At 40.2% G+C, this 14,566-nt stretch overlaps 1 protein-coding gene across 3 annotated transcripts in view; it reads right to left on the reverse strand.

Annotated features, from left to right (window-relative positions):
* Positions 1 to 14,566, reverse strand: part of Cntnap5 (contactin associated protein family member 5) — a 920,429-nt gene that overhangs the window by 43,997 nt on the left and 861,866 nt on the right. For all 3 annotated transcript variants that reach the window (XM_059280761.1, XM_059280759.1, XM_059280758.1), the window contains one exon: positions 10,003 to 10,087. In XM_059280761.1, coding sequence (XP_059136744.1) covers positions 10,003 to 10,087 — 85 coding nt within the window. The remainder of the gene's footprint in view (positions 1 to 10,002; positions 10,088 to 14,566) is intronic.

Consider the following 14,566-nt stretch of genomic DNA (forward strand, 5'->3'; position numbering starts at 1 on the left):
CAAACAAACCTTTTCCTCCCCCATGCTGCCTTTGGTCATGGTGTTTCTTCACAGCAATAGAAAAGTAACTAGGACACTTAGAAAGCTATAAACTTGTTCCAAAGCAAGTAACATACGCCTATTTAAAAGAAAACAAGTCTCTCTGGTGCTGGAAAAGTGGCTCTTGTTAAAAGCTCTTGTCATGCAAACATGAGGATAGGAGTTATGGATCTCAGGAACTCAGATAAATGCTGGGTGGACATGTGGCAGCCTCGCCTTTAATTCCAGCCTCAAAAGGTGGAGACGAGTTTCATCCAGCAGACTGGCTAGCTAGACTAGCTATAGAGGTGAACCATGTGTTCGACTGAGAAGCTTTGCCTCAGTAAATAAGATAGAGAGCAATCAAGGAAGACTTCTGATGTCACATTCCAGCTTCCACAAGTATACCTGCACACATACACAATCACACACACACACATACACACACACACACAAACGTGTACTGACACATATGTATACAACTCAAACACACATACATGTATGCAGACCACATAAAAAAGAAAGACAGAAGTTTAAAATTCTCTCAAATATAATTTTTTCAGTTGGACTATTGTTAATGACAAGCACATCCCAGGGCTAAGATTACCCACAATTCCCAGTTCTTCCTGAAGCTGCAACCAATTTCTTCTGTTTTATTTTTGAATCAAGGTTGGTTGTTCCTTCTTACAATCCATAGCTTCATGAAAAGAGCACCTCCATTTCGTGTTCAGACATTGTCTTTCCTGTTTCAAACTTACATAGTTGATAGAGTTCCTTTTGTATTGCTGTGAAGAGACACTATGACCAATGCAACCTATATATAATAAATAATTTAATTTGGGTATTTGCTTATAGCTTCAGGGGGTGAATCCATGACCATCATTGTGGGAGAAAGGCAGCAAGTAGGTAGGCATGTGTTGGAGCACTAACTAAGAGCTTAAATGTTGAGACAAAACCTACAAAGCAGAGAGAGAGCTAACTGTGAATGATGTGTACTTTTGAAACCTCAAAGCTCACCCCAACTGGCACAAATCCTCAAACAAGGCTACAAGGCCCAAACAGGTCACTAATTGTTGACCAAGTATTCAAATATATGAGCCTATAGGGCGCATTCTCATTCAGACCACCACAATAGTTAACACCAAAGTGAGCCTTTCTCCTTCATACTTATAGATGGTGAATGATCAGGACATGGTAGTTAGTGTCTGCCCACTACCTAGGCATTGTAACAATTCGGGGTTGTCAGCTGACAAACTGATATCTGGATATTCAGTCCAGGACTTACCTTGGATTTCTTTTTTTCAAAGGAGAGATTTTCCTTCAAGGGAATACAATGGGTGTTTGATTTCATCATTTTTGTCACTAACATTCTGTCTAAGACTGAATCCACACAAAGAAGGTAGTGGAGTCATGTGGAGTCAGAAACAACCAGACAAGTCCAGAAAGACTGAATTATTATGGCATCTGTGTTTCTGAATTCACCAGAATTCTGTAAGTTAACCTGACTTCACACTCAGATTTTCTCTCGGCATTGTGCTGACCTGGATGTGATACATCCTTAAGACATTAACAGGTTGGGAGCAACACTCACTTCCCAATGTGCTGGAGAGACACATTCATTCAGAATCTAACCATGCCTCTTTGGAAGTCCCCTTTACAGTAGCCTTGGTAGATACATTATAAAGTCAGTTCCCTTTAGTATTTATGTAATCTTTAAAACTCAGAAACCCAGCTTAGTAGATGGCTCAGTAGGTGAAGCAGTTACTTGTGTAAGCATACTCCTCAAAACCCACAAACAGTAATATGTGGGTGGAAGCATGAGGCTTTTCCTTTGAGAAAGGGAAGATTCAGGAGGATCCTTTAAAGCTTTCTAGCCCACTGACCTGCTATATTCAGTGGTAAACAAGAGACCCTTCCCCTAAGGTGGAAGTCAGGGGCCAACATACAAGACTGCCCTCTGACCTCCACACACATCTATGAAAGATACATTTGCAGCAGTATTCACACAAATAACCAACACACACAGCCATGTAGAAACATATAACATCATACATGCAAATCATCATCCAGTTTGTAATTTTGTTTCTTGGTCTTATATTGACTGCACCAGACCTGAATCATAAGAAAGCCCAACTGTGCACGCAATCAAAATGGAATTATTGTCTTTCAAAATGAGTACTTCAAGGAACACACCTTTCATTGATAGTGTAAATCTCCTCTTTGTCATCTTCTATAAGCTGTATAGAACATTCAGGATTTTCACTCAGCTATACTATGCTTCCGAGGAAGATGCTGTGGATTTGAAATACAAATGAAAGAACTCTAAGAACTGAACAACCCTGTTTGTTAATAGGCACCGTTAAAATTGATTCAGCTTACCAGATCAAAAGTGTTTGAAGTTTGTCTCTCATTGCTTTATGATTTCCTGATTAATGGGGTTCTGTGAAGGGTAAGATGGAATTCATCTCATTTCTATGTGGCTTTTTTAGGGTCAAGTGGATGCAGAAAGCCACATGAGCAAATATTTAGCCCATTTAGCCCTTAAAAATAATGTCTCTCCTCAGTTTAAGCTTTGAGCTACAAATTCACCAAGCAGGGGAGGGTTGTCATTGCTACCTGTAGAAACAAAGCCCTGTCAGCATGCTGTGAATGCCATCTTAATGCCAATTTAGAATTGTATCATTGTGGCTATTTTCTATCTGACATTTACATGTTTCTCTATTTTAAAGGGTACTTTTTCCCTAAATCTGTAGATCATGCAGAAGTCACTTCTTAGGAAAACAGTGGTAACAACCCTTTAAATGTGACTCCCAGGGAAAATATATTAGGACAGTGTTGGTCTGGAGGTAGGCTAAGAAATACAGCACTTGCCTATCAAGTGTATGCCCTGGGTTCAATCCCCACCCAGAAAAGTCTCCACCAATTCTAATGCTGTTGCAGTTGCTATAGGTTGCTGTTTTGTTTTTCTTTAAGAACTTCAAAATTTTTTGAATTCTAATATCTATTGGTTCTTATGAAAGGAGTAAATTAAACAAAGGTATTAAAACACACAGATGAGTTGATTCTGATGAATGCCCAATGGTACTGTCTGAGGCATTAGGGAATTCTCCAGAAAGAGATGGCTTTGTTCAAATGATTGACTTGCTTAAATATGTTTCTGTCTCCTTCTTTGTAAAATGTTACTTTATCTATTTCTTTTTGGTGTATATGTATGGGTTTGTGATTGTATGTATGAATATACACATGTGTGCATTAGTGTGTGTGTCTTAGTTAGAGTTTCTATTTCTGTGAAGAGACACCATGATCAGGGCATGTGGTGATATATTGTGAACCCTAGTAAAATTTGCCTGAAGATCAGAGAACAAAACAAGCTACTAGATTAAACACAGAGGCCAGGCAGTGGTGACACACCCCTTTAATCCTAGCACTTAGGAGGCGGAGATACGTCTGGATCTCTGTGAGTTCAAAGCCACCCTGAACTACATGAGATTGACTCATTCTAGGAGAGAACAGAGCCAGGCAGTGGTGGCACACATCTTTAATCCCAGTACTGGGAAGCACACATGCCTTTCATCCCAGGAAGTGATGGCTAGGTGAAGAAAGGTATAAAAGGCGTGAGGAGACAGGAACTAAAGGCTTTCTGGCAGAAGCATCCCTTTCAGCTGGAGGCTTGTTTGGCTGGAGCCTTTCAGATGAGGACTCAGAGGATTTCAGTCAGAGGATTTGTGGAGTTGGTGAGGTGAGACGTGAAAATAGCTTGTTCCTTTATATCTCTGATCTTTCAACATTTACCCCAATATCAGGCTCCCGGGATTTTTATTACAAGACCATATCAGAATTTGAGTTACAAGGGCAACTCTTACAAAGGAAAACATTTTCCTGGGGTTATTCTCTTATAATTCAGAGGTTCAGTCCATTATCATCATGGTGGGACATGGCAGGGTGCAGGCAGACATGGTGATGGAGAAGTAGCTGAGAGTGATACATCTTACAGGCTACAGGAAGTGGTCTGTCTCATGCAGTGCGGTTTGAGCACATATGAAACCTCAAAGCTCACCTCCACAGTGACACACTTCCTCCAACAAGGCCATACCTACTCCAGCAAGGCCATACCTCCTAATAGTGCCACTTCCTTTGGGGACCAATGTCTTGCAAACCACCACAGCATGTGCGTACGTGCACCAGAGAACAACCCTAGCTGTCATTTCCCGGGCACTGTCTACGCTTCTCTCTGTTCATTTTTGTTTTCTTTATTTCACAGATTCATCATTGCCCTGGAGCTCACCAGTCAGGCTAGGCTGGCTGGCCAGGTACCTGGAGGTATCCACTCTGCTTCCACAGAACTGGGATTAAAAGTTCATGCCACTATGTATGGCTTTTTCTATACAGGTTCTGGGGCTCCCATTCACAGCAATCACTTAATGTGCTGAGTTACTTCATTGGTCCCTAATGTGGCTTTCTCTTGGTGTCATTAACATCATACTTGCTATAACCAGGTAAAATATTTGGAGAGTTAAGCAAAATGACAGTGAGCAATTAAAAATCAAACTTAGCAACATCTTAGGACTTGCCATAGAACAGCATTTTCATTCATGAAGAGCCAACACACCTCGACTTTATCATTTATTTATTTTGTGATGTGTGTATCTGCATGTTACAGCACATACATATAGTTTAGAGGACAACGTGGGAAATTAGTTCTCTCCTCCTACCATGGAGGTCCTGGAGCTCCAACTCAGATCGTCAGGCTTGGTGACAGGGACCTTTGCCCACTGAGCCATCTCACCAGCCCCACCTCAGTTTTAATGTGGACAATGGCATTGGCTCTCCTCATGGGCTCGTGTCTCCATCTCAGAAGCCCTCAGAAACTGATCTATTCTATTTATCATGGTGCCTAGAGCACCAGGGCTGGTACAGAGTGTGCACTAAATCACCAGACTTCAGGCCAGTGAATTGCTCCTTCCTCTCACAGAAAGAAAATGAACAAATTTGGTTTGGCTTTGAAATGGAATGCTCTTGAAGAAAACTGAGACAAATTGTATACGCATTTTCCCCTTGAATCTACTATGAAAAATGCTTGCAGATCCTTATTTTACAGTTGAAAGTGACCCTCGGAGTAATCTTTTCTAAAATCGTGGAGTGGGTGGCATTTGTCATCAGGTCTGAGCACTCACTTCTGCCCTCCCCTTGCTTCGTCTGTGCCATGCCACTCACGTGCTCACTTTGTCCAACCCATTCTTGTTTCCGACATTTCCGTGCTGCTCTGAAGCCTGGCCGCTGTTCTTTTGCTGTCTTTCCTTCTGCTTTTAATTTAAAAATTGCATTTGTTTATTTGGGAGGAGGGGGCACATGTGCCATGGCATATGTGTAGAAACCAGGGGAAAACGTTTAGGAGTCGATTCTCTTCTATCGTGTGGGCTTTGGGGATTAAACCCAGTCATTAGGTTAGTGAATACAGAGCTTACTCCGTGAAACACCTGCCCCACCCTCCTCTGTCTCTCTCAGGCTAACTGTGTCTCTCTGATCATGGGCCAGATACTCATAGGGCTCCCTTCATTTTCAGGTAGTGATCATTCACAGGCCGCAGATTTGAGCTTGATGGTGATCCCAAATCATTATCCTAACAGCATCTTGGGTGTGGAAGAAGGCCATCTGGCTTTGGGAAAATGTTTTCTATTTAGAAGAGGGGGAAGTTTATTGATTTCTCTACTCAATTATAACCCAGACTACTCCTACATGATATCTGATATGAAAGTGTCATAAGCAGAGAACAATCTGGCACTCAAACACTTAGGCATCTTTCTTTAGTCTTCATTGTATACGTGCCACCATTGTGTTGATTTCCATAAGTGAAGGGGCCTATGAACACCAGGTCCAACAGCAAAGTTCCTGAAGGGACTTTAGAAGAGAATGTCCTTGTAGCTTCTATCGCACATGGATGGTTTCATCCAGCTTCGGCTGGGCAGATGGCTTAGTCACTGAAGTCATTGCTGTGCAAGCATGGGGACCTTCCTTTGATCACTGAACAGAAGAAAAAGCTAGACCTAGAGGCATGTGTCCATGAGTTAACGTTGGGGAGACAGAGAGGCAGATTCCTAGGACTTGCTGGTCCCCCAGCCTGGTACACTCTGTAAACCTGACTCAAAAATTAACATGGACTAATCCTGATGATCACTACTTAACCTTTGGTCTCCACACACACACACACATACACACACACACACACACACATGAGTCTAAGATTGATGATGTGAAAGCTTTAGTGAGCTTTCACCTTAGATTTATACTGTCAGTTGAAATGAGGATTCGGCGACACAAAATACTTTGAAAACATAGGACAAGAGAAACCAGAAGAATGTAAACAAATTGTAGTTTAGGAATAAGCAATGTGCTCACTGGGGACTTGGAAAGAAGAAAAAATTAAGCAAGAAGAAGTGTAGGAGAGAGTAATGAGGGTGAATATGAGCCAATTATGAAATCATGAAAGGATTAATAAAATGGACTGCTATATAGCATAGTACTAACATTAACAGCATTAATTCTGAGAAACTCTACCAAAAGCTTTAATGTCATTGAGCTTCAGAATTCAAATTTATACTCCTGTTCTACCCAGGAATGAATAAAATGAGAGACTCAAATTATCCTAATCAGTATCTCCTGGTAGAAAAAGTCTGAATCTTACCAGGAGGAAAATGCTCCATTTTCCATGCTTCAGGTTCTCAGATAACAGTTCCAACTAAATATGCAAGTATGTGTTTGTGCATGTGTGTGTCAACACATGGAAGTGCACACATTCCTGAACACTCACACACAATATACACAGAATAAGAAGCTGCCAGAGGAAGTATTTAGAAGACAACTAGTTACAGAATTGGGTCCCCAGAGAGTCAGGAAGTGGGACCAGCAGAGAGTGTTTGATAACAGTTATCAACACGCTTTACAAACAGATGGAAACCAAGAAGAAATAAGCATGGACAACAGGTTTTCTTAATTAACAGTTTCATTGGCCAAACCATAGAACTTTAGTTTTAAAAATGAAAAGAAAACATTATCAAAAAAAAATGGTTCACATATTACGTTAATTGTAGTTAAGCACACCTGAAGGAATTAAAAAATCAGAAGATTAAAAGTAAGTAAAAACTGCCTCCAAAGTGGCTCTGTGGCCGAAGTCCTTGCCATGCAAGCCTGATAAACCTGAATTTAGTTTGGTTTGCTGAACCAAGCACTCAATGGCATGCACCCAAATTCACCTCCCTCCCCCCTCACACACAAACACACACACAGACAAAGCCATGGGCAAAAACAAAAGGGTTTTATATGCTTAGAATTTATACTGTTTTGACAGCAGTCAACGTTTTTAAAATACGTGCAGGTGAAATTAGAAAGTCCAAAGTTGACCGAATTCAGATCTCAAAGAGTTGAATACATAGAATGTGAAAGAATCAACAGTTGATATGTCTAGAATCTGAGAATTAGTGAATAAAGATGAATTCTGTATGTGACTAGATACAAAGATACATAGGAACTAATTAATAGACTCAGGAAGTATAAAAATATTAAATAAGAAACTTTAATAAGAAATGTACAACCAGACACATACAACTGCACAACATCAACCCCCACACCAAGTTTCTTATGCTTAAGAACATACAATCAAAGCAGCTCTGTGTGCTGGTGTGGAAGAAGTAAGAACTTTCAAAAGTAGAACAAACTAACAAGAGATTTCAAGAGTATCCTCTGAAGTCAGGACACAATTTAGGAGTGTGTACTTACTGATAAATTTTGCATTTTCAAATCAGCTCATAGGAAGGATAACAGTGATTGGCATGTGCATTTGTGATTTCTACAATGGGGTCTCTCCTCATGTAGACAGTTGTAAGTTCCCATCATAATATCATGGATGCAGAGCTGGGAGAGCTGTGCACTGGTAGCAGTCATGAACCAGTGCTTCTGCCTCTATACACAGAGTGCACATGAGCTCTCTCTCCCTCTCCCTCACCTTCCATCTGAAATATAACACCCTCCAGCTGTCTAGCAAAATGATCTTCCAAGACTCAAGGTGAGATAAATACCTTGCTTCAGATAAAAGTTTATAATTCAGGGACTTTAAGATAGAAAAATATATATCAAAAAGATTTGGCTCAGAAAGGAGAAAATGACATTTTTTACAAAGCAGAAATGTCTAAGATACAGAGAACAGGAAGTTAAAACTCACCAGGGCCACATTAGTGAACCAGAATAAACAGCTTCAGAAGCAGCATTTTTATTATTACAGTATTATTATTGGGCTTGTGGGGGGTGGGGTAGGAAAAAACCCATTCAGAAGTCATTCATATTGATTAATTCATCTGTCTGTTACTTTGGGAAACCAAAATTGACATTTTCTAAACTTATTGTGTATTCGCATTATGTTCTGGAAATGTCATATTCTTTAATGAATCTAGAAGTCGGGAGAAACGGGATCATTGTCCTATCTAATCTGCTCCACTGTTAGAGAAACACATTTTCTGCAGCCATTTTTCAGAGAATGTCTTTTTTGCCTTGTAAATCTACATTCTGTATGAGTTATTACAGCTTCTAGTTGGGGATTAGTAGGTAAATGAGAGCACCCTACACTTCCCACAAAGACCCTCAGAGTTTGTGAGAAGTCATTCCAAAAGGTGCTGTCAAGACTCAGAGTTGAGGGCTGCAAAACTTTCATAAGAAAGTGATTTCTTATGTTGTCCATTCCTGCTTAAGATACCCCAAGTTGTAAATGTTTTCTAAACTGTACTGTGACCAAGACAACCACAGAGAACCTGAGAGAGTCACAGTAATAGCTGAATCAGTAGGAAATAAGGTGACAGGTAGAAGTCCAAATGTACAAGTGATTTCAAAATCTGAAAAAGACTTGCATTTACTAATTTGTAAAGCACAGATCACCAGATTATATAGATGGTTAAAAAAACAAAAACTGGAGCTAGGGAGATGACAGCTTCTTGAAAGTCTGAGTTTCAATCCGAAGAACCCAAGTAAAGCCAAACTTAGGAGTACAGGTATATGAAATTCCAGTGCTCTTTTGGAATGATAGGAGGAAGAGACAGAATCACTGGAAGCTCATAAACCAGGATGCTCTCCATTTGTACACAAACACAGAACAAAAGATACTGTCTCAAACAAGGTTGTTGATCTCCAAAAGCATCCCAAGCCACATGCTTGCCCACAGTCACACATGTGAATGTGCACACACCACACATTGTACATGTATACATGTGAAATACTTAAAATTAAACTTAGTTGTGTGTTCTACACAAGGTAATACATGAGGCTAAAAAAGGAAAAAATAAATTAAAAGGAAAGGTTGATCAAATTGTGAGCAATGCAATGGCCTGTTATCTACATTGTTGTAAACAAAATATATTCAAGGTCTAAACGTCATTGTTAAAGATTAGATATTGTTTAAAATATCCTATTCTTCAGGAAAGTATGGAAAGTTCAGTGCTGTAAGGCAATAAACATTCTCCAACAGAAAGTGAAAATTCACAAAACCTGTATGAGAACAAGAGAGGAACCCACTCTTCTAATGGAGATTTCAATCCTCATCCTGCTGTTCAGCTTCCTACTTCATCCCTTTAGGTTAAAACTAAGGAAATTCAAGTAAAATGTTGACTTTCTAAAAAAAAAATTAATAAATGTAAAATTTAAATTAAAATATTATTTTACTTTTTGTTTACCTTTCTGCCTGATTACTGACAACTAACCAACAAAATAATTACCACAAATAACTAACCATTAACAACGAACTAACCAAATAATAAAGCAGATATGAATGACATTCTGCACCACTGCCATATGTGTGTGTCAGTATATGCTCTTTCAAAACCTGTATGGAGACTACAGATGGGGGTCATGTCTGCAGCTGTGAATTGCTGACCACACCAACAAAGACTACTAATTTATTAATTTTAACAACATCCATTGAAATTATAAGACAGAGAAACAGACCTGTGACTTTGCCTAGAATAAGTGACCTTGCTGTCCTGAACTCAGCTTCCGGGGAGAAGTTATAGCTGAAGAGTTGTTGGTCCACCTGTAGGAAAACAAAATAATGCCATCAGTCCAGGTTTTCAGAAGGCATAAAGCAATCTCTTTTGTAAACAGCTTACATTCTTTTTTTTGTTGTTGTTGTTTTTGTTTTTCGAGACAGGGTTTCTCTGTGTAACTTTGCGCCTTTTCCTGGAACTTGCTTGGTAGCCCAGGCTGGCCTCGAACTCACAGAGATCCGCCTGGCTCTGCCTCCCGAGTGCTGGGATTAAAGGCGTGCGCCACCACCGCCTGGCAACAGCTTACATTCTTACAAGGGGTAGATTCTTCTCAGGGGTTTTCTCCCAAGAGAGATTCAAAATGTCTCACGAGCTATCCCACAGTGCACATAAAGTACCCTTTCTTTCTTCCTTGTAAAATTAGGTCTTTGACATGCTTACATTCCCTCAGAGATCCTACAGACCTATTGTCAAGTACTTTTCTCCCCACTGAGAATTTTTCACCAAATTCTTCACTGAAAACAAGTAAACAGAGAAGCCCATCTGGCACCTGCTGTGGCACATTAGATGGGACCCAGCAGTACTGCCCATTTTTCCTTCTTCCTCCCCTCTTATTCTGGCAGCCACCACCATTTTCTCTTCCTCCCTACCCCTGACCTGTTTTCCGGTGTGGACTGTAGAGCTTCCTCATCATGGAACATGGTTGGGTAAGCACTTGAGGAAAGCTACACATATTGCTGCCACTGACAGAGCTGGCTGATCACATCCCACTGGCAGGCTCAGCAGAAGTCATCGCTGGGTGCTCCAGGCCTTGATTTCCAGGATCCTCCCTTAGCCATCACCTTTGGCTTCATAAACTGCTACACCACTGGTTCTGGTTTGCTCCCCTCCTCTTTCTCCTTCCTGGGCTGCACCACCAATCTATCTCCATTTTTCTCAATCTAGTCAGAGCCAACAGATTCCTCCAATCTTTTTATTTGGGGAAGAGTATATATACATATATATATGTATATATACGTGTGTGTGTATATATATATATATATATATATATATATATATATATATATACACACACACACACACACACACACATATATATATGGCCATAAAAGCTAGGGGACAACCCCAGGTACCATTCTTCAGGTGCCTTCCACTTTTTGGCTGAGACAGGCTCTCTCTTTGGCCCAGAACTTCATCAAATAGGCTAGGCTACCTGTCTAGCCAGCTCTCAGGGATCACCTTGTCTCTCTCTCCTCTCTCAACATCACAGGGATTACAAGCATGTGTTTGTCATCTCTCCTCGATCGTTATAATGCTTCTGGGATCTGAACTCAGATCCTCAGGCTGACAAGGCAAACGCTTTATCAACTGCACTCTGACCCCTGCCCTCCAATCTCCACTCTGAACATACAAATGATTCTATCCTCATCTTTTTCTAGGACATATGCTGGAAATGATGACAAACAGTAATACAGTGAGGTGAGTGAGTTTGCTCTGCTTGGGGAAAATCAAATGGATCAGGACTAATATCTAATCCTTCCATTCAGTTCCTCCTTTCACAACTCTCTTTCTATACACATCAGTTAAGAGTTACTCTCTTCAGGAACCTCCTGACCTTGTCATTTATCCAAGACTTTAGTACAAACTATGACCCATGGTGTGTGATTTAACTCTATATCACTGTTTTGTGAATTAAACCATAATTTCTTTTTTAGTAAAGAATATATGAAATGTGACACAGATGCATGCTTCCAAATGTCTTTCTACTTACAATGCTATGACATAGTTTAACCTAGTGACAGAGAAGTCACAAAGATGAATATGTTAGTCAAGCCATATATTAGTATATTAACCGTTGTCCATGGCCATATTGTTTCTGGACTTGGGATCTCTATTCTTGTCTTCAAATAGCCAGGTTTATCTATCTGTCCTTGAAAAGGCAATTTGAACAGCTAAATTAAGATTACAGGGAAAGCCAGGAGTCTTGTGGTCTTGGTGGCTGAGTGTCCTTTCTCTCTGACAGGTAGGCAGCATTCCTGAAATGTTCCTTACTGGCCAACCAGGAAATAAGGATCTACCAGGGGCCTGCTTTTTGCTGTTGTTGTGCTTGTTTGTTTACACTAAACAGCTTTTTACAAATGAAGAAAAAGAAATATAGATTGGATTGAGAGTGTAAGGATGGTTCAAAAGACAAACAGGCTATCTTTCTGAGCCAACAAACAGACTTAAGGATCAAAATGTAAAGTTTCTGCTCTAGTTTTTTTTTTTTTTTTTTTTTTTTTTTTTCTGCTCCCTTCAGCACTTTGCAAATAGCAAGTGGCTGCTTAGTATTGACTGTAAATTGATTGGTGAAAATTACATAGACAGAGAAGGAAAACACATACATCTTATTGCTCTCTCTGTGTTCCACTTCCTTTTTTCATTTATGAAGAGCACAGAAAATATAAAGGTACTAAAAATGTTCATATGTAAAACGCTCTACCGAAAACGCCCCAGTTTTCCATCAGGACTTCATTAAAAGTGTAAACAAACACAGCTTGGGGGCATAGCTCAATCAGTGAAGTGTTTGCCACAAGAGTCCAAGGACCTGAGTTTGGTCTGTAAAACCCCTGTAAAATGTCAGGTGGGATGGCATGTGTTTGTAATCCCATAACTTGGGAAGAAGAGTCAGGGAGATCTGTTGAGCTCACTGGAGAGCCAACCTAACCTCCTCTGTGATTTCTATACCAATGAGAGTCCTTGTATCAAAAAACTGAAGAGAACTGCCCCTCCTCAGGAATGAGACTTGAGGTTGTCCTCTGGCCTATACATGGAACTCCCACAGACTATACGAACAGGAAGCTATCATTACAATTCCTACCATTCACCAGTTCAGCAGTTGCATTCCCCACCCAACCCAAACGTGCTCAAAGGTGTGACCTCCTCCTCATTTCAGGAATAGTGTAACAGGTATGAAGATAATTTCTAACGGTTTGGGAATTATTTGTATCATATATCCAACAATTATTCCTGAACTTCCATCTAATTAGACTAACTAATAGTCATTCTTACTTTCTCCCACAGGCCACATTAAAATGATCTCCAATGCTGCATTCTAATACCCCCTTAAATTCTCTCCATGGCTCCCCCTGTGGCATGTTTCAAGGGACATAGAATCTTCCTGACTGATTTTTACATTATCTCTGCTAAACATATCTTTCCATACAGGATGATAAGGAGTTCTAAAAGGGAAACTCCAAACAGTATGCTCCTAAGCTTAAACCCTAAATTCACCCCACCTCTCTTGGTTTAAGAATGAACTTGACACAGCCCAGAGTCACCTGAAAAAGTCTTAATGAGAGATTTCCTACATTGGATTGACCTGTGGACATGTATATAAGGAATTATCTTAAGTTAATTGATGTGAGAAGACCCAGCACCATTCTTTATGAGAGTAGAGAAACCAAGCTGGACACAAGCAAACAAGTGATCATATATACATTCATTTCTCTCTGCTCTTGGATGTTGAAGGGAACTAGTTGTTTTAACTTCCTGCCACCTTGACATCACTCTTATGGTGGACTGTAACCTGGAATTACGAGTAAAAAATAAACCCCTTCTGACCCAAGTTGATTCTTGTCAGGATATTTAACAGCAACAGCCATGAAACTAGAACATCCCCCCTTCTCCACAAGGTCACATCAATCTCAATCACACAGCCCCTGCAGCCATGTGGAAGCCATCCACTTAGTTCACAAATGTTCACCAAAGACCTGCAGCTAGGGACTGCTTGGTAAGGAGTTAGCTCTGCAGTAATGAATGTGAACCAAGTTCATGTTTTCATCAAACTCACATTCTAGAGGAGGGTTAAATAAATAAATAAACTATATTTATTCCATATCAAATAGTATGGATTCCAAAGAGAAAGCAATAAAATATGTCAAGGCTAATGAACAGTGCATAGGAAAATCAAGGGAACAGGTTGGAAGTCATAAGGAGAGGTCTAGATAAAGCTAAACATTGATTTATTGGGAAATTCATAGTATTCAAAAGTACAAGATTAAATGAGATAAGCCATCATATAACTATAGCTACAAAGCTGCAGGAGTCTAACAGAGTCCTGTGTGTACCAATGGATAGGAGAGATAACAGAGGACCCACAAAGAAATAGCAGTGATCAACTAATGGGATAGAAGAAACATCAGAGAAGAGTTGCACTGGCACTGTTCCAAACATATACAAATCAAGTCCCAAAGGGTGAGAACAATCTCTGTATCAGATGTCAGGAATATGACAGGTAAGGAAAAGGCTGGCATGCTAACATGTTGTGTAGCACCTTCCTCCATTGGAAGAAAGCTTGGGTGCAGGGACCATAGAGTTGGCCTGGTCTAGCTGCTTTGAGAGGCATGCATTATAGGCTTTTTGGGTTAGCGTCAGTGACTCCTGGGGTACTGTGTGCCTTTCAGTTCCTGAGAAACTAATGCATTCCCTCAGGCAGTAAAGCCTTCAGGCCATTTTGTGTGTGTGTGTGTATTTTCCCTTAGAAG

Source organism: Peromyscus eremicus, chromosome 15 (assembly GCF_949786415.1).
Source record: "Peromyscus eremicus chromosome 15, PerEre_H2_v1, whole genome shotgun sequence".
Lineage (NCBI taxonomy): Eukaryota > Metazoa > Chordata > Mammalia > Rodentia > Cricetidae > Peromyscus > Peromyscus eremicus.